This window comes from Marmota flaviventris, chromosome 5 (genome assembly GCF_047511675.1).
Source record: "Marmota flaviventris isolate mMarFla1 chromosome 5, mMarFla1.hap1, whole genome shotgun sequence".
NCBI lineage: Eukaryota > Metazoa > Chordata > Mammalia > Rodentia > Sciuridae > Marmota > Marmota flaviventris.
This window is the reverse complement of record NC_092502.1, coordinates 3,843,498-3,869,281: the sequence shown is the minus strand read 5'-3', so window position 1 is coordinate 3,869,281 and position 25,784 is coordinate 3,843,498. Positions and strand designations below refer to the sequence as shown.

At 39.5% G+C, this 25,784-nt stretch overlaps 2 protein-coding genes and 1 pseudogene across 2 annotated transcripts; 2 read left to right on the top strand and 1 right to left on the bottom strand.

The window, feature by feature from the left end:
* The window catches only part of LOC139705830 (zinc finger protein 431-like), a 175,623-nt pseudogene that overhangs the window by 79,480 nt on the left and 70,359 nt on the right, over nt 1-25,784 (top strand).
* LOC139705731 (olfactory receptor 2L2-like) lies at nt 567-1,505 on the top strand. The gene has a single exon (XM_071611925.1). It carries the CDS (start codon nt 567-569, stop codon nt 1,503-1,505), a length of 939 nt encoding a protein of 312 aa, XP_071468026.1.
* Nucleotides 14,390-15,328, bottom strand: LOC139705730 (olfactory receptor 2L13-like). The gene has a single exon (XM_071611924.1). The coding sequence runs from the start codon at nt 15,326-15,328 to the stop codon at nt 14,390-14,392; it is 939 nt and encodes a 312-aa protein (XP_071468025.1).

Genomic DNA, 25,784 nt, shown 5'->3' with positions numbered 1-25,784 from the left:
GTTTCTATTTCTTGGGAATAAGAACAGTATTCGTAAAGTGGGGGTGGGGAAAGGAAGATGGCTGCAATCATGCCAACAGTCATGTGTAATGATCGCTCACAAAATGAACTAACTGTTTAAACTTGAATTGGTAAATGAGTTCATTTTTGGAGGTAAAGCTAAGACTGAAATATGGAAGAAAAGTCACCCCCGCCCCTGGGATGAGAAAAATGTATCCAAATATGAGCTATACTTTAGACATTTACATTGATTTCTATGCACTTACTCATAAGAGCTCATCTTGATGACAGCTGATTCTGTAGGGGAATAAATACCCATATTCTAATAAAATCATTGCAGAAATATGCTATTTTCATGACTGCACAGGTTTTATAAAAATGTCGGCCATGTTTGCTACCTTAAGATATATTTATGAAGAAGGAAAATGGGATTCCATTTTCAGAATAGTTTATTCTTTATCTAAGAACTTTAATAATTCACAGTCAAAATAAATGAATGATTCTAAAATACCTTACTGTCTATGTAACTTTTTGTTTCATGTGTTTGTAGGAAAACCTAAATGAATGATGGAAAATTATAATCAAACGTCAACTGATTTCATCTTGCTGGGATTGTTCCCACCATCGAGAACTGGCCTTGTCCTCTTGGCACTCACTATGCTCATCTTCCTACTGGCTTCCATTGGCAACCTGTCCATGATCCTGCTTATCCTCATGGATGCCCATCTCCACACCCCCATGTACCTCCTCCTCAGTCAGCTCTCCCTCATGGACCTCACTTACATCTCCACCATTGTCCCGAAGATGGCTTCCACTTTCATCCTGGGAAACAAGTCTATCTCCTTCACTGGATGTGGGGTTCAGAACTTCCTCTTCCTCACTCTAGCAGGTGCAGAGGGACTGCTGCTGGCATCTATGGCCTATGACCGTTATGTGGCGATTTGCTTTCCTCTCCACTATCCCATCCGCATGAACAAAAGAGTGTGTACGTTCATGATATTGGGGTCTTGGATGATGGGCTCTGTCAACTCCTGTGCTCACACTGTATATACTCTGCATATCCCTTATTGCAGATCCAGAGCCATCAATCATTTCTTCTGTGATGTCCCCGCCATGCTGCGTCTGGCCTGCATGGACACTTGGGTCTACAAGTACACAGTGTTTGTGAGCACCACCTTCTTTCTCATGGTTCCATTCACGGGTATTGCATGTTCTTATGGCCGGGTTCTCCTTGCAGTCTGCCGCATGCACTCAGGGGAAGGGAAGAAGAAGGCCTACTCCACCTGCAGCACCCACCTCACTGTGGTGACCTTCTACTACATACCCTTTGCTTACACTTATTTACGCCCAACATCCCTCCGCTCCCCAGCAGAGGACAAGGTTCTGGCTGTCTTCTACACCATCCTCACCCCAATGCTCAACCCCATCATCTACAGCCTGAGGAACAAGGAGGTGATCGGAGCCCTGAGAAGAGTCCTTCACAGAATTTGGTCCATGAAAATGTAGTCAAAGTTTTCTGCTTTAATCCTTATAACCCAGATAACGTTTATTCAACAGTGTAAAAAGGCAAGAATAACCTTATCCAGTGACTACAGCCAAGGAACTAAAATTAATCTACAAGATGTGGAAATACTAAGATTAGACAGAATAATTGTATTTTTTCTCATCAAAATAATGGACATGTATTATCCAATAACATGAAGGCACTAGGATCTGGTTGATTTGCTGAAATGAAAAAGTAAAAAGTAGAAACTATTGAAATTATTCCACCTAATGGTTGTACCATATTTTATTTTTTTCCTGTGTTTAGTAAATTATCACAAAATTACATTGAAATTTTAATGTCCATAAGTAACTGAAAATAATTTCCTTTTAATTTTTAAATAATTTACATGTAAGGCAGACTACACAGTTTACAAAACTTTTGCTTGGTATATAAAAATTTACTTCAAATAAATGCTTCAAACTTTTTCTTACACTAATGGTAATTTATAGTTGTATGAAGTATAAATAAATTTTCTTGAGATTTAGTAGTTCTTTTATCACTAATTGGGACATGGGGTAAGTTCATATTTTCCATGAGAGAGGCCCTGCATTTATCTGATTGAATTCCATGTTTGTAGTGTATTTAAAGATCTAAGGATCAGTAATTATATCTGGAAAAATATAAATTTGAATTAGAAGATTCAGATGCATTTTTAAATATTAATAAAAAAATTGTCTCTAACAGATGAACAAAGGTTAGACCGTTGGAGCAATTATGCAATTTCTACAATCACACTAGTACAACTTTGCATCCTGAGTATCAATCAGTAACCTTGGATCCATATTCTCTTTTATGGACAACATAATTTTTTACTTCCTGTTCTCATACATTTACAATACCAGTTTGTGTTGAGAGAGTCATCTTCTCTGTACCAGTGCTTTTTTATCAAGATTATAGTTTTTGTTCTTTTAACAACTGTTGATGGAACTGCCACCATGACATCAAGACCAGCTTTGCAAAATAACTGCTAAACCCTCCTTTCAGAGCTTGCCTGCTTGCTGAATGACCTGTGCAGATTTCTCTTTGTAATGAACTCAACCTTCACTGCATTCTTGGCATGCCCAATTCTGCACCAGCCTGTGTGCGGGCATCCTGCAGTGAAGCCCTTTAATGTATTGCCAGATAAATTTTTTTATTGGTGCTTCATCTCCCTATTTTTGTTTTTTTTAATTGGTTTTTCCAGTGACATTCTTACAAAGAATGTCAGAGACAATCTAATATTTCGTGCCAGTTATCTCTTTACTACCAGCATATATGGAGAACTCAAAGTCGATTAGAAATGATTTTGTGAAATCCTCCTAGATCCTCTGGATCAGGGGAATTATAAAGTTTGCCTACTATCATGGGACTGCACCCAGGGGCTCTCCTTCCTCTGACATCACAAGGTGTGCAGTAGAGAGAAGCAGCATTGCTCAAGTTTGTGCCATCTGCTATCACCTTTATAAGCATCTACTCCAGATAATCTTGCATGTTGGGCAACGGTGCCTCTCGGGGAGACTGACCTAATCCCTCTCTTCCTACAGGGTCCCTCGATCCATGTTCATTGTGCACTTTTTGACCATGTTTCACACAGTTTTAAATCTGTAGTCATTATTTCCACTTCTTCACATTCATTATTTCCCCTCCAACTGTGAGGTGCACATTTATAACACATGGTATCTCCTTGAGTAGATTTATAAGGCATAGGTTGCACACTTACAGTTATCTTAAATAACATTTTAGGCAAGTTTGCTTTAGGGAAAGGGAAATGAATATTTTATCCTTTTAGTCTTTTTGTTTGTTTGCTTTTTGTATCAGGGATTCAATCCAGGTGTGCTTTACAATCAAGCCAAATCCCCAGCCTGTTTTAAACTATTATTGTTTTTTTTTTTTTTTTTTTTTGAGAAAGGTTCTCACCAAGTTACTTAGGGCCTCACTAAGGTGCTGAATTTGGCTTTGAATGTGCAATCCTCCTGCCCCAGCCTCCCAAGCCTCTTGGAGTAGAGGCATGTGCCACCACTCCTGCTTTTACCTCATATTTTGAAGAATGAGTGTATTTCTCATCACAGTTGTGGTTCACTAGTGTGATAATGTGCAAATTATAAAGGATTAACTTTCTGTTGTAATATTTACCTCAACCCCACTATTAATTTTTTTAATAGTCTTAACATTGTGAGCAAGTGTTACTTGTTGTTGTTTGTTTTGGTACTGGGGATTGAACTCAGGGAACTAGACCACTGAGCCACGTCCCCAGCACTATTCTTGATTTTATTTAGAGAGAGGGTCTCATTGAATTGCTTAGGGCCTCACCATTGCTGAGGCTGGCTTTGAACTCGCAATTTTCCTGTCTCAGCCTCCAGAGCTGCTGGGATTACAAAAGTGCTGAGCAAACATTTTATCAGTCCCTAAACACTGTGAACTTACAGAAATTCAGTGGATATAGAGGTGCACAGAAACCTCCAACAAATTGGAGGACCCATTTGGTATTGGGTCCTTAAACACAGCCCTTTCATCCCATTGCCACACTCTAAACACTCATAAAATATTCTTGTTTCTTGCTCTAAATATTTAAAAATATATAACCCATCAATAAATGGGCCAAGAACTGAACAAACACTTCTCAGAAGATGATATAAAATCAACAAATGTATGAAAAAATGTTCATCATCTCTAGCAATTAGAGAAATGCAAATCAAAACCACTTTAAGATATCATCTAACTCCAGTCAGAATGGCAGCTACTATGAAGACAAACAACCAATAAGTGTTGGAGAGGGTGTGGGGAAAAAGGCACACTCATGCATTGCTGGTGGGTCTGCAAATTGGTGTAGCTAATATGGAGAGCAGTATGGAGATTCCTTGGAAATCTGAGAATGGAACCACCATTTGACCCTGCTATCCCTCTCCTTGCTCTATACCCAAAAGACTTAAAAACAGCATACTACAGGGACACAGCCACATCAATGTTTATAGCAGCACAATTCACAATAGCTAAACTATGGAACCAATCTAGATGCCTTTCAGTGGATGAAAGGAAAAAAATGTGGCATATATATATATATATATATATATATAATTTTACTCAGCAATAAAAGAGAACAAAATCATGGCATTTGCAGGTAAATGGATGGCATTGGAGAAGATAATGGTAAGTGAAGTTAGCAAATCCCAAAAAATCAAATGCCGAAATGTTTTCTCTGATATAAGGAGACTGACTCATAGTGGGGTAAGGAGGGGAAACATGGGAGGAATAGATGAATTCTAGGTAGGGCAGAGGGGTCAAGGGAAAGGGAGGGTGCAGGGGATTAGCAAGGATGGTGGAATGTGATAGACATCATCATCCAAAGTACATGTATGAAGACACAAATTGGTATGAACATAGTTTATATGCAACCAGAGATTTGAAAATTGCACTGTATATGTGTAATAAGAATTGTAATGCATTCTGCTGTCATTTATTTTTTAAAATAAAATCAATAAAAAAATAAAATCCACCCTAATTATAATTATGTTCTTTGTATATTGTGTCCTTCCTAAAGAGGTTTTTATTTTCTGAAGTCCTACAAACTCAAACTCAAACACATAGATTTTTTATATCCTTTTTTTGTGTGTGTAAGCAAATAACAACATTAAAACAATATGCAAGAATTTCATTCTATTTTTACATTTCACTGCATTTCAGGAGGGTGAAAGTATTTTCTGTGCTCATGCTGTTAGGTTTGACACCTCTTGGTTGTTCATATCTACAAGAAAAGTTTACTCATGTAAATAACATGATAATAATATAAGGGTATCATGCAATTACAACATCAGAGGAAATCATAAACAAAGAAAGTACTGCCAGATTAAAAACCTATGAAATTGTAAAAAGTTGGTTTGAATTAAAAATTTAACAATATGATTGTTTGTATTCCTATTGCGAGTCAGTTCTACTTGTAAACTTTTTATGTAATTAATATTTTCTAAGTAATTTTTTATTTCTTATTATATAAATGATAGAAGAATTTGTAGATTAGTATTCAAAAAATACTTTTCTTTATAAATTGATTGAACTTGGAATTTTAAGTTTGAAAGAAAAATATAAACTATTGAAAAATGAGAGAAAACATACAATATGTTTTCAACATTTACAATATAAAGATTTTATAATAACTGAATTTGCAGAGTGAAATTTGCATAAATTCAAATATAAAATACATGGAAGAGCCCTACAATTATGAGGTAAATAATGGATTATTTATTCATTATTAAAATATAAAAAACAGTTAAATGTGTAAAAAATTATGACTATCAGTGCAAATATGTAGACAAGAAATGTTACTAATAAATAAAATATTACTAAAATAAGCATGCTAAACAGCACAGAGATGTGAGAAATGACCTTACTATTGACTGCCATCAAATATTGGTTACAAAACCAAAGAATCTCTTGTTTTACTCACTAATCTATATGTAAATGATGTTAATTTAAGAAATAAGTGAAGATAATAAAATTCTCTTAATCCCAATATTTTGCTTTTGACAACTTGTCAAGAAAAAAAAATCATAGAAAAGGTAGTGCTACTAAAAGCATAAAGTGGATGGATCAATAAGATAATATTTAAATAGATAATTAGGGTTAATTAGGTCAAACTTGTATAGATAATATTGTAAATATTTATCAAAGTTTAAATTTATGTTTAAAGCAATTAGTTAAAAGCATATTATCTATAAATAAATAATTTAAAAGAAAAAAACATGCACTTGTGTTTATATGCTCAAATATTTTGTCTTAAGAAGCAGAAAATGAATTTTGGGCAATGTATTCAAGTGTTTACTTTTCAAAATGTTGCTGTAATATTCTACTATTAAAAATAGTATAAAATTCTGTATACTGTCAACATTGAATATGTTCACATTTAAAATTAAACAAAAGAGTTGTGGTTTATTTTGATCAAATATGCTGGTATATTTCTTATTTTCAGTATTATGCTTAGTAGAAGCTCACAAGAAGCAGGGCTCTGCCCCATCAGCAGTCTGCTTGGGCAGGTGGAATGGTTTGTCTGCAGAGAAGTGCCCTTTGCCTGCTGTGTATTGGCATCTCTGTTCTGATAATTCCCTTCTGCAGCAGAGGTCCATCCTTCCCCAACATGTTCACAATAAAAGCCAACTTCTGGTAATTCATCATGCCAGAACTTTCCTGCAGCCACCTCCTTGTTCCTCAAGCTGTAGATGAGTGTGTTGAGCATGGGTGAGAGGATGGTGTAGAAGATGAAGACCCTTCATCCTGCTCAGTTGTGTGATAGGCTCTGGGCAGGAAGTACTTGCTGATGGCTGATCCATAGAGGAGGGACACCACAATCACATGAGAAGAGCAGGTTGCCAGAGCCTTGTTGATCTCCATGTTGGATCCTGACTTCAAAATAGTGGAGAGGAGGCCACTCTTGGATACACACACACTAGGACATTGTGATAGTTTGGCTTACTTCTAATTGACTGTTCACCAAATGCATGGTATGTGATTATCTAGAAACCCATCTTTACAGGACTGAGCATTTGTTTCTCTGGGTCCTTTTCAAAGATCAAATATATAAATAAGAGAGACAGCATCAGATAGACATTTTAGAATTATTATATAATTTTAACTTATGTTGTTAAATGATTTGCACCTATAATGTCTCCCATATGAGGCCATTAGGGCAGATATTGGAATGAGCAGGAACACAATGCTACTGACACAGAGACTGTTTTCATAAAGAGAGGTGTCAGAACAGATGAGTTTCAGCAGAGCACAGATCTCACAAAAGAAGTGGTGAATTTCCCTGGATGCACAGAGGGGAGAGCCATGGTGTAAACGACCTAGACAAAGGCATTGAGGAACACCCCCAGCCAGGTTCCAGCCACAAGGACAATACAGATAATGGGGCACATGAGGACCAAATAGTGCAGTGGGTGGCAGATAGCCATGTAGCAGTCGTAAGTAAGCCATGACTGCCAGGAGGAGGCACTCAGCACCCACTAGAGTCATGAAAAAAGAAGATCTGAAATCCACAGGTAGCAGAGGAGATGCTGCTTCTTCCAGCCAAAAAGTCAATGCCTATCTTGGGGGTAAAGGTGGAGCTGTCCAAGAGGAACAGATGGCTGAGAAGGAAGTACATAGGGGTGTGGAGGTACATGTCCAGCCCAATTAGAGTCAACATCATGCCATAGCCCCCAAGGGCCACAAGGAAAGCCAGGAAGAAAGGGCAAAGAGAAGCCTGGGGGCTTAGGTGTGGTAGAACAGGTCCAGGAGAACAAAGTCAGCTCCCATGGTCCCTTTTGTTCCTCTCCATACCACTCTGCAGCTCTGCCCTGGAGAGGGTTACAGGAACTTCATTGCCACTCTCCACCCAGAATCCCGCTGCACTCTGAAATGGGCCGGTTTCATCTTCTCCATCAACACTGTGTGTTCTTGCTATTGCATGACAGAGTAACCATTCTAAAGCACTGGTCTGTGTCAAACAGGAGTACAGATGTCACCTAGGTGGGATATGTGGTAAACAGGCTCAATAAAAGTTCTATTTCTACAGCCTCAGTCATCTGCTGGAACAATGTTCTCCCTCCAACAAACAGTAGTGTTACTGAGACATTAAGACTTTAGACACACTAGGACATTGTGACAGTTTGGTTTACTTCTAGTTGGCTGTTCACCAAATACATGGTATGTGATTATCTAGAAATCCATAATTCCAGGGCTGAGCATTTCGTTTTCAACCTATAAATAAGAGGGACATAGCATCAAACAGTTATTTTAGATTATTATATAATTTTAGCTTATGTTGTTAATTGACTTGCACCTATAATGCTTAACATACTGCCCCATAATGTGGCAGTTCTTTCGTGCTCAACAGTTTTATGCAGAAGGAACAGTTTGTACACAGAGAGAGATATGGCAGACCCTTCTCTAGACTCTCTGGGTTGTGATTACTCAAGTTATTCTATTAAAATATTCTTCAGTATCTGAGAATCTGAAGTGCTCCCAGTCCTTTTTTTTAATTGCAACTTCTTACCTAACTTTGGTTTTACTTTTCTGTTTTGGGTCCTGGGGATGATGAACACAGGGCCTTGTTCATGCTTGGCAGGTGTTCTAACACTGAGCTGGATCCCCAGCATTTAATTTTTTTTGAGATGGCATCTCCCTAAGTTGCCTGGCCTTGACTGGAACTTGCCAATTCTCCTGCCTCAGCCTCTGAGTCACTGGGATTCTAGTGCACATTACCATGTCTGGCAGTTTTTACATTTTTGAGTACTATTTACAATAAGCTATTTCATCTGCATTAATTTATGTTTTAATACACCTGGTAGAAAAAGATCTTTTTTTTCCCGTAAAACAACTATTTTCAGAGTAACTATTTTAGACTATAATGTAATATTTGGATAAAATTCAAATTCTTGTATTGAAATCTTAATTTTAATCTTATTTGAGCCATCAGAATTGTATAAATAAGTCAATCTCTTCAACAATCCATGTTACAACATTCAATAATTATATGTTGAGGATATATTTTTTATAACTCAAAAAATTTGTGAGTCTAATATGCCCTCCCTAGCTATTGAAATGCCTCTAAAGGTTGTATAACCTCAGAAACATTTTGGTAAGTACATAAAAACTATGTTTCAGAGCATTTCTCAATTTTTCTTATATTTATCCAGAACTAAAGACTTGATGGGTTACTTTATAACTTTATTTTCAGTTATATATTAGAAGCAACATGAAGGATGTTGGATTAAGTAATGACTCACCCGAGCAGAACAACACATTGGTCATCATAATGCCTGAAACTTGATTAATTTCTTTTGGTGTAAAATAAATCCTATTTTTTTTTAGAAATGCTAGATGTAAATTGTTATCTTTTATATTTTCTTTGCAATGTCCCATAAGTGTACTTAGGTGGAATGAAGGTTGCCCAGGAAAGTGTCCAGAACAATCATCTTTTCTTGATGTTGGAGTCATACTCTGCCAGCGAGTAAGGAGATTCAAGGCCCACAGGACTCTCCCACAGAGACTCATGTCACAGAGTGCCCCTACCTACACTGTCCTCTGAGGAACTCTTCTTGTTTTCTCTGCCTACCCTCAGGTAGGATGCTGCCTAATTAAAAACTGTCCTTCAAATACTGAGCTCAGTCGAGTTTGTTTCCTTGGAAAAACATAAATAAAATTATCAATGAGTCACACAGTCACCAGCACCAGAAGCCTCCGTCTGAAGAAGGCCAAGAGGCAATCTCAGCTCAGAATTTCACATTTTCCCTTTGGATCTAGATAATGTCTGTTTCTTGGCTTCATGATTTTTTATTGCTTTCAGCTATATTACTTATAGTGTAAGCAATTGGTTCTTTGTTTCTTCACCTATAAAACTGGATAATATCAGGGTACATGGTATATATGGTCTGTGGGTATAAAGTTAATTTGTTATTGAAAATTTCTTGGAAGAGTGCCAGGTACACACAGGATATTTAGAGCTACACCTCTTAGGTTGACTTTGAATTTTATAAAGGAGTATAAATTAGTTCACAAAGTAGAGTTTTATTCACCTACTGACATCCTCAAACACACAGATTATGGAATTATGCAAGAATTAACTTTAAAAATATTATTTTTAACAATTTTATTTCTTGCTGGTGTACCTCATGGTCCTTTGATAGACATGTGTTTTGCAATGGTCAGCTTTGACTAGTTAGCAGATGCAGTACCTTGTGCACTTGGGGATTTTTTTGTCCTGACAGCACTTAATCTCTATCTTCTCAGCTGTTTTCAACATGTGGTTCATGATTATAGCTGAGGTCACCATACTGCATGGTAAATCTCTTGAATGCTTCCTTTGAATTCCTGCCAGGCCACATCACTTTCCCAGAAGCTTTGTTGACTACAGTGCCACTCTGCTTCTAAGAGTATCATTTTTTCTGACTCCAGGGTCAAGGTCATGTTTTGCTTGTTCTGCTGAGCCTGGCTTGTTTCACACAATGTCCTCTAGGTCACCCATTGTCACTAGTGAGAGACTGTCCCTCCTCTCTAATGCTAAGTGGTACGATGTCTCTTGCACACACGTGTTTTCTCATTCCATTTATTTGCTGATGCATACCTGGGTTAATTCTGTGCCTTGGCACTGGGAATGATGCTGCCATAGCTAGAGACATGGACTTTCTTTGACACACTGACTCCTGTGGTTTGAGGACACACCCTGCCGAGGACTGCTGCATCCTATGGTAGTTCTACCTTAGGTTTTCCAGGAGCCACTAGACCTTTTCCCAAAGTGACTGCACCAATTGTCATTCCCATTAGCAAAGTGTGTGAATGTTCCGTTTTCTCTGAATTCTCACAAACATGTAGCTTTTGTTTTTTGAAAATAGCCATTCAAATATGTATGAAGTGAACAAATAAATAGGTATGAAGTGGAATCTCTGTGGCTTTTGTTTGAATTTCACTTATGATTGGTGATGTTAAACATTCTTCAAACATCTGTTGATCCTTTGTACATTTTTTAGTGGAATACCTATCAGATCACTTGACCATTTAACCATCAGATTATTTTCTTGCTATTGAGTTGTTTGAGTAATATAAATAATGAATCTCCAGTTCTCCTGATCTTGTCCAACTCTTTACAGCCATACAGCATGTATTATCACAGAAAAAAAAACTGTTTAATATTTTTTCATTCTGCTAAGAAATACTGAAAATAAGGTAATCAAATAAAAATGCAAATCAACACCAGGAGGCACCTCACACAATCCAAAATCATTACAGTCAACATGCCATTAGATCCAACCAAACTCCCTGCAAAAGAGTCACCAAATTCTTAGAAGAAACAAAATACAATGATTTGCATTACAGTTACTAAAAAGAATTAATAAAAAAATAATATAATGTTAATATTAATCTTGTATAATTTTTAGAATTTCAGTTGGATTTTAAAATTTCTACAGTAATATTTCAGTAACCTATGGCTTTATTTATTTATTTTTATTTGCTATTATTATTTTTTCAATCAAAAAAAATGGAAAGACAAGGTTTTTAAAAATTCTCCTATTCATTAAAGAAGCATGACTTTCTTACTAGGTCACAGTATTTTGAACATGTGTCTGTATTTTTATGTTGATGGAATTATTGTCAGAGTGTTGGCCACTCCATCAAGTGTGAGATCTCAGCTGCTTGGCAGAGGAGAGTGGGAAACCATCACCCAGGAGTGTATTCCCTATGTGACCTCTACTGTCACCTGCCAGTAACAGGGTTTCCTTGGAGAGGAGAAGAGAATGAAAGCAGTCCTCTCTGAGGCAGGCAGGCATGTAGACAGCCAGGATTATGATCAGCTTCTAGACATCGTTCAGTGGATGCACCACATTGGTGCCAGAGACCCAGACCATCAGGGGGGCACCACATACCTTCTGAGATCTGTGGCAGCTCCCAGGTGTTTTTCAAGAGCACCCCAGGGTGGCCTTCACTGTCCCCACCATTCCAGAAACCAAACAAGCCTCTGATTGCCAGTGGTACAGTCATATACACTCTGAAAAGGTTGAGTGACTTCTGCCTTTCAGGGAATGCTGCCTTCCACATGGGATGCTTCTGGAAGGCATTGTCAGGAAACAAAGGTCAAAGGTGGGACTTGGTTTCCTATCAGTTCAGATGAACACACAGTGATTATATGGTTGCGAGTGGAAAAAACCAAGCAGTGTTATTCTACAATGAGAAAAGATGGATTTCCCTGGTAACTTGGTGAAAGTGTTGGAGGAGAAACTTACTCCACGTGGGGGAAGGTGGAGTAGAGGAAGGGTCAGGTACCAGCTGCCCCTGAGCTGGGATCCCAGCAGCAGGAGGATTGCTTCCCAACAGGGTGATGGAGGGTGAGGGAGGAAATTCAATTCACTGGAATTCCCATTGGACAGTAAAATAACCATAGAGAGACATTTACAGGTTTTGAAGATAGAACAAAAAGTACTGCATTAGAGATGAGCCAGTTTTGCTGGAGGTGGTGTCTGCTCCCCCTCCCCTTCCCTCCTTCCCTTCAGGCAGCCAGGGAGGGAAGCCCTGGCATTGAACCTGGCACCTGTGAACCTGTGGAAGAGAGGGAGACGGATCTCAACAGACCCAGAAAGGCAGCACATTGGTGATGGAAAGACGCTGAGTTTCTCTGCACAAGCTGGGGATACCCAGGCCTGAGGGCGCCCTTGGCTGCTGGCAGCTGGTGCAAGTGACTGGGAGGAGAACAGACAGTGTCGAGACCCCGCATCTGCACTCTAGGCCTGACCTGGGGAATGTGCATGTGGTGGAGTTTGTGCAACCTGTGCAGGGACTAGCAAGGTTTCTGAGCCTGGGCTCCAGTGGAGTGTGCCGTGTGTGTGTGTGTGTGTGTGTGTGTGTGTGTGTGTGTGGTGTGTTTGATGTTTCATTTTTTTATCATTTTTGTTCCACTCATCTGTTGTTTTTCCCTGCTCTGGATTTGGAATGGAGGTTTTTGTGAATCTGTAGCATCCCAATCACTTCCTAGCTGCACTTAGGAAAAAGGGGGGGCGAGAAATAATTATGGTGGTGACCAATATACGGCCTTAAAATAAATATCTGGCACATGAAATGACCTGAATATTACTAATGGCCACACAAAGCAGAATAGTGGGTCAACATTTAATGCAAGCAACAGCAATACACAGCCACAAACTAGATCTGGCACTGAACACCAGGTGTCGCCTGGGTCACTCATCATGTCAATAACACAACATCATGAATGTTGGGGGCAGGAGTTACATTCACTGAACAGTTCTCACAGAGCAGGGTTAAGTACTTTAAAACATTTTTTAAAACCCAGTTTGGTGAAATGGGATAGAACGTGGATGGAGAGTTACCTCCAGGATGGAGCTGGGCATGTGGCCGATGGCTCATGGAACTGACCAGGAAGGCAGATTAGAAAGCACGAGACCCAGTGATACCTGCAGACACAGGCTGCCTGTGAGGCTGGGGAGGGCACAGCCATGCACATGAGAGAGGCACACTGTGTTGACTGCCCAGGTGGTGGGAAAGAAGACCCCAAAGAGCCGCTCAGAGGAGGCACTAGTGATAGGAGCCAAGGAGAACCTCCTAGCGGAGTCAAGGATCATGGATGCTGCTGGTCAAATAATTTGAAAAGGGAAGTGAAGGAAAAATGCAGCATCTGCCCAGGGAAGAGAATGCTCTTTACATAGCACATGCCAGGAGAATTATCAGAGATGTGGGTGACGGTAGAGCTGCTTAGGGTACTATATTGCTACAAGAGTTACAACTGAAATTTAAAGGAAGTGAATGGCTATTTTTAAGGGTTGAGAGTACAATTCTTTGTCCCAAGACCAGGATCATAGTCAGAAAATGAAGCCACATGTTTCTCTGAAGGAGAGGCTATTAGCCACCTAGAAGCCCTATAACTTCGTAGACACTGGGTCACATATGTTTGTGGGACACTTGATGGATCTATAGTCCAATTAGCTGTAGGTTGTAAGTATAAATTACACATAAGATTTGACAAAATAGAATGAAAACAAAGTATATAAGCAATAATAATTTCATGTGATGCATGTAGACATAACATTGACTAATATATGTAAGAACATGTACAGTATTGTATGAAATAATTCATAATAGTATAAAATAAAATGTAATTAATATTTGCATTGTAAATTTTAGCATGTTTTGTTTTAAATTAAAATATTAATCATTATATTAGTTTATAATGATCAATATATTATTTCAATTAATTTTACTTATAAATGTCACTAGAGACACATAGTGACATGCATCATTTGCACTATAGTACTGTTGGTCAGTGCTGCATGAGGGTGTTCCAGTCTGCATGAAGAGAAGCCATACAGAGGAGTAGGGACAGCCATGCTCACTTCTTCCTGGGGGAGAACATCCCACACACTCTTCCCATGGCCCCCAGCACCTCCTTGTTCCTCAGGCTGTAGATGATGGGATTGAGCATGGGGGTGAGTATGGTGTAGAAGACAGCCAGGTTCTTATCCTCTGCCGGGGATCGGAGATTCTTTGGTCGGAAATAAGTGTAGGCAAAAGGTGTGTAGTAAAATATCACCACGGTTAAATGTGTGGCGCACGTGGTGAAGGCCTTTCTTCTTCCCTCTTTTGAGTGCATGTGGAAGACAGCAAAAAGGACCCGTCCATAGGACACAGTGATGCCAAGGAAAGGAACAATGAGAAACAGGCCTGTGCTCACAAACACCATGTACTCATAGACCCAGGTGTCCATACAGGCCAGAGGAACCATGGCTGGGATGTCACAAAAAAAGTGATTGATGGCCCTAGACCTGCAGTAAGGAAGATGAAAGATGTAAAATGTGTGTGCCACGGAGTTGACGAAGCCCAGTGTCCAGGGCCCCAGGATCATCTTCAAACACATGCTTTTACTCATGCGGGTGGGGTAGTGGAGGGGGTGGCATATGGCCACAAAGCGGTCATAGGCCATGGAGGCAAGGATTAAACCTTCTGAGCCAGCCATGGTCAGGAAGAAGAACATTTGCACACCACAGCCCAGGAAGGAGATGCTCTTCTGGCCAGAGAGGAAGTTGATGGCCATCTTGGGGACAGTGGTGGAGATGTACATCAGGTCCATGAGGGAGAGCTGGCTGAGGAGAAAGTACATGGGGGTGTGGAGCCGCGGGTCCAAGAAGATGAGGGCAGTCATCCCTGAGTTCCCCACTGAGGCAAGAACAAACACAAAGATGATCAGGAGCAAGAGAAGGAGGCCAGTTTGGTTTTGAGGAAACAATCCCAACAAAATAAAATCACTTGAAGTTTGGTTCCATTTCTCCATGAAAAGGCACTGCTTTAATTTTCTTAAAAGAAAAATAAAAACAAAACTAAGCAATAAACATGATCAAATAGAAAAAGAGAATAAAAGAAATTAAGTTTATTAGTGTTTGTTTTGAATGAATTGTCATCCATACAACACCACAGATTCTGTTCAATAGATTTTTTTATATAAGTAAATTTATGCTTCAGATAACAAGTGTGTAGTAGTTGCTAATATGTGTCTGTATTTTTCCCCATTTCTTATTGGTGCATTACAGTTGGACATAATGATGACATTTGCTGTTACATGTTTGTACAGGCTGAAATACAATATGGCTGAAATCTCTCCCTAGAATGTTCCCCATCTCTCCCTCCCTCCAACTTCCAAGTCCCTTTCCTTACTGATGTCTGATTTTCATGAGATTTCCACTTCCCCTAAGTTTCTTTTCCTTTTCTCTCTCTAGCTTCTACTTATGAAGGAAAACATGACTCTCAATATTTAGAGTTTGGCTTCTTTCCCATAACATAATGAACTCCAGTTCTATCCATTTTTCTTTAAATAAAGTTATTTTTTTCTTTATGGCTGGATAAACAGCTGGTTCCATAGTTTGGCTATTTTGAATTGTGCTGCTATAAACATGGGTATGCATATATCACTGCAGTATGATGACTTTAATTCTTCAGTATAAATACTGAGGAGTGGTAGAGCTGGGTCATATGGTTGTTCAGTGCTTAGTCTTTTGAGGAACCTCCATACTGTTTTCCATTTTGTTGTACTAATTAACAATCCCCAAACTGTAAAAGTGTTTCCTTTTCCCCACATCCTCTCTATCATTTATTATTTTTGTATTCTTGATGACTGCCATTCTGAGTGGTGTGAAGTAAAATCTTAGTGTAGTTTAAATTTACATGATCCTAATTGCTAATGGCGCACTAGAAGACATAGGGAAAAGCCCACACATCTCTATTCATCTGATCTCTGATGCAGTGCCAATAACATATGTTGGAGAAAAGATGGTCTTTTCTACAAATGGTGCTGGAAAAACTGGTTATCCAATATGGAAAAAAAAGATACAAAACCTTATCTTTCACTCTGTACAAAATTCAACTCATATTGTGTCAAAGATCTAGGAATCAAACCAGAAACTTTACTAGAAGAAAACATGGGGTCAACACTCCACCATACAGGCAGAGGCAACAATTTTCTGAATAGGACCTCAAAGCTCAGGAGATAACACTCAGAGTTCATAAGTGGTGTGCCATCAAATTAAAAACTTTCTGCACAAAAAAGGAAATGATAAGAAATGTGAAGAAAGAAAGAGAGAATAGAAGAAAATCTTTGCTAGGTATTCTTCTAACATTATTATCTAGAATACATAAAGAACTCACAAAACAGTAGCAAAAGTAGCTCAATTAATAAATGGGCAAATGAATTAAACAGACACTTCTCAATAGTGGAAATACATCGGCCAATGGATATGTGAAAAAATACTGTTCAATAGATTTTGATATCGGAATTAAAAATTGCTTTCCCAGTTCTTTCTGGTAACCATCTCAAATTGAAATACAAACTCTACTCCCATATGCAACAAATACAAATGAAAGAACTGAGGAAGTCCTTCCTAGATAATGCTGGGCAGGAGCATTCCTAGGACTATGCACCAGGTTCAGCCCCAGAGGAAGCCAGGATCCTGCTTTCCCAGCTCCCCAACTCAGCACTCAGGTTCACCACAGACATGGCCTGTGAGGCACAGAAGTGCCCTGTGTGCTTGAGTCTGTATCCTCAGTGACCTCGCCTCCTCCACACCTTTAGTGCTTGCTCTCCCCTCCCCACTGGCACTGCTGCAGCTGAGTAAGCCAGGGTCTTCTCCCAGAGCTATGCTGCTCACCTCCTAAACAGAAGCTGTTTGGCTGGTCCTAGAAGTGGGTCATCATTCAAAAGCATCTTTCTTAAGTTGTAAAGGTATCATGAGTCCTATATTATCAACCTTAGTGTGGCATGTTCTTTGGATACTGTCTCTTCCCTAATGTGGTTTTCATTGTGAAAACCTTACAAACTAATATCAAATATTAAGGTTTTTATATACATTTTCCCTTTCTTTTTGGAAGCAAATTACATAACATGAAGTTGACAGATTAAATCATGTGCAATCTTTTAATTCTATATTCACAATGGCAAGCTAGAACTAGAGCAGTAACAGAAATACAATGTGGGTATGGATAATGGAAGCACATACAGGGACAGACTTTTTGTGTATACAAGAAACCTGGAATTTCCCTTTTCTCAAGAACATACAAGAGGAAATGAGGGGAAAGGGAAAAATAATACAAGGGGGAGAAATGAAGGTCAGTAGAGGGGGTAGAGAGAGAAGAGGGGTGGGGAGGGGAGGGGAGGGGGGATAGTAGAGGATAGGAAAGGTAGCAGAAAATGACAGTCACTAGTATGGCAATATGTAAATCAATGGATGTGTAATTGATGTGATTCTGCAATCTGTATATGGGCTAAAAATGGGAGTTCATAACCCACTTGAAGCAAAGTGTGAAAGATGATATATCAAGAACTATGTAATGTTTTGAACAACCAACAATAAAAAAAAAAAAGAAACCTGGACGTGTAACATAACTTACATGAAAGATTCTTCTCATTACTTCATTTGTTTTAATGTGATTTAGACACTAAGTTTTTTTTTTTTATTTCCTGATAATAAGAAGAATTCATGGATGTGAAGAATAACATTCTCAAATACAGTTATGCCTTGGAAGAGATTTGGTATCATATTACTAATCATTTCACAATAGCACATTTAGTAACTGGTGAGTGATTTACTGTGTGGGCAGTAAAGCATTCAAAGTAATTGGTGTAATGATTACTGTCCTCCATAGGATCAGGCCTAATTCTAGGTCAGGCACATGGGCCATGGAGAGAATGTTTCTTCCTGTCCTGCATTTTAGTTTCCCAAGTTACAAGCAGGAGCTGGCTCTGCTGCTGAACTCTTCACCTAGGAAGGAACGTGAGCCGAGGCAGTGTCCTGACTGTAGCTTACATATGTGTGCACTTGCCTTGTTCAGACTTAATTATGTAGGGAAAGTAAAACCATAATTAGTTATTAATCATTTAGAGTAAAGAAACCAAAATGAGAGGAAAATGAGTGAGTTCCTCTCCTAAGTGATATTGTTGCTTAGGCTGTTCTTTGGGAATGTGCATGTGCCTCTCAGCCATTCACAGCCTCCCTTCTTCTCCTTGTGCCATGTCAGATCTGCCAATTTTGTTTTCATTGTTTTTATTCTCACAAATATTCATAAAATGAGAACGTCACATTTCTTATATCGCTGGTATGTGTTTGACTTCTCCCTATGTCTAGTCTTAGAAAGATTTGCAATTTATGTTTGAGCTCTTCCATCAGGATGCTGCCACAGGCTACTGTGGATGTTAATTTGGATTAATTATTTTCTGACAGGAAAGAAAAGCAACCAATAGTTTGTTGCCATAATTCATCTCAGTAAGTAAAAAACAGTGATTTCTTGATATACCGTTAGTAAACAGGAATACAATTGCCAAGGAGAGCTTTTCACATAAGAGGGGACACATTTTGAAAGCTGTCAGTTTGACAAGCACTGAGAGTAAAAAAGTGGTGGTCAGGAAGCCAACAGGAGCACAGCATCACTTTACCTGCAGAGCAGTGAGATGTCAGGCTTCCTGTGCCTCCAGCAGGTCTAGAGACAGAGCTCTGACCTCACAGAGAAGGAAAACACAATGTGCCCAGCCCTGAGATCCATTCATCCAGTCAAAATGTGCTCACTGCTTCTGTGTGTGGCAGTGCTGCTGGCCATCAACAGGATTTAGTGGTTAAAATACACAAGATTCCACACTCTGGAGCTCGTATTCAGTGGGTGACACAGACAATAGAGCAGCAGCCCAAACACATGCTGCAAGGTGTGTGCAAATTAGTGACAGCAAGAACAACAGAGCAGGGAGGAAGGACAGAGGGACAGCTGGGCAACAACACTGAGGAAGCCACTCCAAGGAGGTGCTGCTGGGGCCCTCAGGCTCTGGACCACTCTGCACAAACTAAGAGCAGGACCAGTCCTGGAGGGTCATCAGGGCAGCAGAGACAAGAGAGTTCTGGAAGCTCAGGCCCCAGGTCAAGGGTGTAGGGAGGGGAGGACTCAGACTGTGCTCTGGACCAGGTGAGAGGCCAGTGGGTGTGGCATGGGGTCAGGACCCCTTCTGGAGCTCACACAGGAGACTCTGGTTGAGCAGAGAGCTGAGAGGAGGAGCCCAGGGCAGAGACAAGGCAGTGGGCAATGAGGACAGCTTGGGCTACCCTGGGTTAACAAAGGAAGCCACCTATGCCAGGGATCCTGAGGCCTGGGCACATCAGCACAACTGGGTGCTGCTTAGGGACAGTGTGGGACCCATTGAATCCTCTGTCTCTGCCTCCGGCTCAGAGGCTCTCAGTAGATCTGCTCATCAACTGAATGAAATATTAGTTTCAGAAGTAAATTAGTAACATCGACCAAACTAACAAGGTGTGACTAGATCATTTCATAAATCAATCCTTAACACACAGCCCGGGCTTGGAGGGCACAGAGCCACTCGTGGTGCTTTCCGCCTTTCATTGTTTAGTCCAGGTTTAATTTCAGTCTGCTGTTTATGCCTTCCTTGGGCCATTTTTGGAGGTAGTCTATATTTATATTTAGATTATGTGATGTATACTTTACAAATTAAATAGTTTTGATGGTAGTTACTACAATAACTAATTTTGCAACATTAAAAATTTTCATGTGTTCAGAGAATGGGCCTGAATCATTACTTTCAGGATACTATACAACTTGTAATTGAGCTCTTATGATCTGGAACCTTTGGGTGGTACTATTTTCATTGATTACCAGCAACTTTGTTTTTTAAATTAGGTATGGAATCTTATTTCTTACAACAGAATCATTTAAACACCACATTTTTTGCTGTATTATACTTTGGAGAGAACTACTCCTGTGGCTGCAAGGTGAGTCATCCTGCAAAGCCCATTGCTCAAATATATAGAATTTTTTAAATAGAAAAAAATGAAAATCCAATTTGACAGAGCCTGATACATGTAAACATAGCAAGTGTTGGACCCTGAGTTTACCTTGCAATTGTTATGAATATTGCACAGTTTTGAAATGTTAGAGAATCAGCCCAAGACAGCCAGCAACTTGTCTGAGCCTCAAATAACTCAATATCAGCATTTTCCTATGAGAATTCTGAGGACAGAAGTAAGTGAGCTCTGTGTGTTCAGCACATAGAAGGTCCTGAATGTGAGTCCATCTCCTCTCTTCCTTCTATATGCTCAACATTGAGAAGACTCAGGCTCAGAGACATTTGTTGTCCCAGCGAAGCTCCAAATCCTTGAGAGCAGCATGTTGTATAATTTTAACAGGTTCACATGGCCTCATTTTACCTTTAAATTCACCCTTAGCTTTTCCAGTTGATTAAGGAAACACCATAACAAACCACTTTTCTGTTCTTTGTACAACAAAAAGTGTGTGAACTCATCTCCAAACTATTTCCCTCATTTAAATTTCACCCAAATCAACTGAGTTCAATAATATCATCTTGACTTACCTTGTCTGAAGTGCTTGATTTTGTATTTTAAGAGAAGTAGTTTTATCATTAAAAGAATCCCCGCTGACAGTGTATTGAACTCAAAATGTTTAAACAGCAATGTTCCCACATAGTTAACCAGGCTAAGGAGCTAGGTCCTGCCACTGAGCAGTAGCCCTGGTTCTCACCAAATTCTCCTGACACAAGACGTCAAGGGCACCAGGAAGGAATCCTCAGAACACATTCAGTGCTCTCTGCTCCCACCTCTACCATCAGCTTTATGCTGAAATCACAAAGCTCTTCACCTTGTGAGTGTTCCCTATGTTGTTGCTCACACATCTTCCTTTGTTATTGCATTGTTAAAGCCCAAACAAACTAGGATATGCCACACTTACTTCGTCAGGTTCTACAAAGGGCAACGAAGGTTGAGCTGCTGCATTTGGTGTTCACAACCTTCCTCCAGCAAACCTCACATGTCCTCCCTTTGACCCTAATTGATCCCCATTGTCCAAGCCCACAGGGACAGGAACCTAAGCCATTACACCTGACTTTGCTGATGTAGAAATGGACTCAATTCAAGCTGAGAGCAAATTCTCCAACACACTCAGCTCTGCAGCTCTGGCCTGCTGCCCAGAATTAGTCTCAGGAGAAGATGGAGTGCTGTAGGAGATATTTGGTAATGTTCACCAGAATCCTCTGATTTCCTAGGTTAGAGATCTAAGGATCAACATGATGAAGGGAATACTTAGGAGTGTTCATTTGAGTAAGTCACAATGGAAATATTAGAAAATGTAAAAAATGATATATTTCTTATCGTCATATCATATAGGAATGAAATTACAATGAACAGCAAGAAAAATTATAGAAATGATATACACATGGAGGTTAACAATATATTTAAATAATGAATGGATCATAGAAGAAAAAATAGAAACAAATTAGAACATATATGCAATATATTAAATTCTCTGGGACAGCATGAGTGTCATAATAAGAAAGTTTAGAGCATTGGATGCTTACATAAAAAAAGAAGAAGATAGAAAGATCATAGATGAATAATCATGTTACACATCAAATACCCAGAGAAAAAAGAGCAAGCTAGTTCCAAAACCAGTGGAAGGCAAGAAATAATTAAGAAGATAACCATAATTCAAAAAATTGAGAATAAAAATGCAAAGGATGAATGCAACAGAATTGGTTCTTTGAAAAGCTAAAGAAGATGGATAAACCTTAGACTTACTAACTCAAAGAGACAGAAAGGACACAAATAACCAAATTTGAGCTACAAAGGGAGATATTACCACAGGCATTGCTGAAATCCACAGGATAATTAGAAATTCTTTTGAAAATTTGTACTCCAATAAATGATAAAATCTAAAAATATTCTGATAAATTTTTAGCACTGTCAGCTACCCAAATTGAACCATAATGATATGGTAAATGTGAAAAGACCAATATCAAGCCATGAGACAGAAATAGCAATTAAAAACATTCCAATGAAGAACTGCCCTCGTTCAGATGGATTCTCAGTCATGTTCTACTAGACCTTTAAAGAAAACCCAATGCCAATCTTCCTCAAGTTATTCCATTAAATATAAAAAGTGGGAAGACTCGAAAAATTCATTCTATAAACTCTGTGTCATTTTGATATCTAAACCAGACAAAGATACATCAAGAAAAGTATAGATTAATGTACCCAGAGAACATAGAAACTAAAATCCTTAAAAATATCAGCAGACTGCCTTCAAAATCACATTAGGAGATATTGCACCACGATCAAGTGGGTTTCATCTCAAGAATGCAAGTTTGGTTCAATATACACAGTCAATATATTTAATTCATAACATCAACTGAATTAATGACAACAATCACATGATCATCTAAATAGATATAGGCAAAGCCTTTGACAAAATGTAGCACCCATAAAGGTTAAAACACTGGAGAAACTAGGGATAGAAGAAACTGACTGTAATTTTAAGAGCTCTATATGACATATTCAAAGCCATTATCATCTAGAATGGAGAAAAAACAAACACATCTCCTCTAAAATAAAGAATGGGACAAGGATGTCCACTGTCACTCTTATTCAATATAGTTTTTAAAACTGTAGCTGAGGCAAGAGAAGGTCATTAAAGAGATATAACTAGGTAAGGAAGAAGGGAATGTATCTCTCTTTGCTGAGGACATCTTCTTACACTTAGAAGACACAAGAAACTCTACCAGAAGAAATCCATAGTAATCAGGGAAATGCAAATCAAGACTATATAACAATCACCCAAAATATGAACAACAATAATTTTTGGTGAGAAGGTAGGGAAAAAAGTAAATTCATACATTTTGGAGGGACTGCAAATTAGTACAACCACTTTTGGAAAAAGCATGGAGATTCCTCAAAAGTATAGGAATGAAACCATCGTATTACCCAGTTGTCCCACTTCTCGGTATTTATGCAAAAGAACTAAAATGACGATGCGGTGATACATGCCTATCAATGTGCAAGGCAGCACAATTCACAAAAGTCTAGTTTGGGAACCCTATACAGGGGCCCATGAACAAACAACTGCATAGAGAAAATGTGGCTTTGTTCAGCATAAAGAAGAATGAAATTATTTTACTTGGTAAATGCATATACCTGAAACTACCATGCAAACTGAAATAAGGCAGACTCTGATACTTGAGGGTGGGTGTTTTCTCTCATATGCTGAAGTCAGAGTGAAGTAAAAAAAAATAGAGAGATGACTCCCTGAAAAGAGAGGGGAAATCAGTGGGAGACAAAGGGGATGAAGGTTAGGGAAGTGGAATGGGAAAGGGAGGAACTAGGAAATAAAACTGACCAAATTGTGGGAGGTGGATGTACGAACACATCTCCATGAATAATGCCTTTATGTATGTATAAAGCACAATCAACCAGTCAACCAATCAATAAATGAAAGGAAGACCAGTAGACTAGAGGAAGGGGAAGAGGACAAGCAGGAGGGAGGAAAAGAAGATGTACTGGGACTGAAATGTAGCAAATTATATTCTGTACATGTATGAAAATTTCAGCCTGCCCCTCACTATTCTGTATATCTATTATACAGTAAAAAAATATTAAAATGAAACTGTTGCGGCAACATTTTACATGATCATCTAATATTTGTGGATTATGTAAGTTCTCTGTTTGCACTAAATAAAATGTGGGGAGAAATCCAATAAGAGAATTGTTTAAATCCCCAGTTCAAAGCTATTGGAGAATCTGACAGTTTCAATAACTGTCCTTACAAATTCTTTCTCTTTTTCTGGAGGCAAAAAACCTGAGGAGAACATAATATTTGGTGCTGAACATGACCTAATTTATGTATGTGCGCAAGTTTATAGAGAGAAGAAAAGTGTTAGTGCCATTTTTACTGTCTTATCAAGGAGAGATAGACTAGAAGCTAGGGGATTAGAGCTACAGAAAAATTTACAGCACAACTCTGGTAACTTTGATTTTATCCCTTTATAGAAACTCAGTTTTTTGGTAAAGACGGGTGGACTATGTAAGTATAAGGTTGATGTTGGCCAAAAGTGGATTTCACCCAGGATATCCTCAAGTCCTACCCAGTCATTCCAAAGTACAGTCCAAATTCCAGTAATTCAAGGAGTCTCCGCTCAGCTTTGTCCCCTTCCACACTGCTCCCCTGACCCCTCATCCTCATCCTCACTCTCGTTTTCCATCTGCCGGCCTTGGCAGGTGGGGGTCCTTCAGCATGGACACCATCTACCCCACAGTACTGCAAATTCACTCTGTGGAATGGGGCTATGCCCTGTGCCTGTCCGTCCTCTGTGGTCTTTGGAGGGAGGAACAGCAAGCACTTCTCCATATTTAGGGGCTTCGCTTGGTCCCTGGAGCTTACTCAACATCAGTGGGTGTTGTGAATGAGTGAAAGCGAGAATGAGAGAGAACTGACTTGCAAGGCCAAGGTTGAGGGTGACCAGACTCTGGAACACCGGGGTTGAAATCCCACTTGGTCTCACATCATGCTCAGGCTGTGTTGTTTGCTTTTGAATTTCACTTTGAAGCAATACTACTCCTTAAATTATCCTTGATTAAGGAACAGAGGTGCCTGTGATGTCTCAGGAGGCCTGACAGGAAGCTCTGTGACCCTGATAATCAGAATCCATTCTCCTAACTTGGTGTAAATTCTTTATTAAACTTGATCAAAAGTAACAGAATTTGAAAGATATATGGAAGACAGTCTTGGGCTCTCTTCCAGGCCTCTATGAGGGCTTGTGCCCCTATGTGTGGGCCCAGAGGCTGCCCAGGGAGGGAAATGGGTGGGTGCCAGGTGAGGGACAAAGAGCCACGGCCAGGGCCATCTTCCAACTGGGAGGAGTCTCGCCATGACACTGACCAGGTGGGAATGCTGGGCGGGGAGTGGCTATGTCTGAAGATGGGTTTTGAATCTTTAGAGGAACTGGGTCAAGCTGGGATAAGGGATAAGTGCAAAGGGCTTGAGGCCACCTGGGAGGAATGCAGAGGGCAGCCTTCAGCCCTGTACACGCCTTGGGGCTCCTTTCCTGCTAGACTGTGAGTCATCTGCCTCTGTGCCTACCAGCTGAGGGGTAGGTGCTGTCACCAGGCACAGGGGAAAGGAAGGAAGAAATGTGTAGTGAGGCAGCAGGGACAGAGGACTCCCACCCAGGGGGGGGCATTGTCCAGCTCTGGCACTCACACCCAGCTCCCTCCAAGATCCACAGGTGGAGAGCAGCTCTCCTATCACAAGCAGTGCTTCAAGGTAATGTTCTCATAACCCTCCTAATTAGGGTGCTTCTGTTTGTATGTTGTTACCTTGAAATCTTTTTCCCACACAGTGTCAGTGGGGAAGCAGAAGAAGAAAATGCTCAACACAGCAAAAATGTGTGGCATAGAAAG

What these genes read in the sequence shown, in the direction of transcription:
- LOC139705730 (XM_071611924.1), bottom strand. Translation starts at nt 15,328, where the DNA reads ATGGAGAAATGGAACCAAACTTCAAGTGATTTTATTTTGTTGGGATTG.
- LOC139705731 (XM_071611925.1), top strand. Translation starts at nt 567, where the DNA reads ATGGAAAATTATAATCAAACGTCAACTGATTTCATCTTGCTGGGATTG.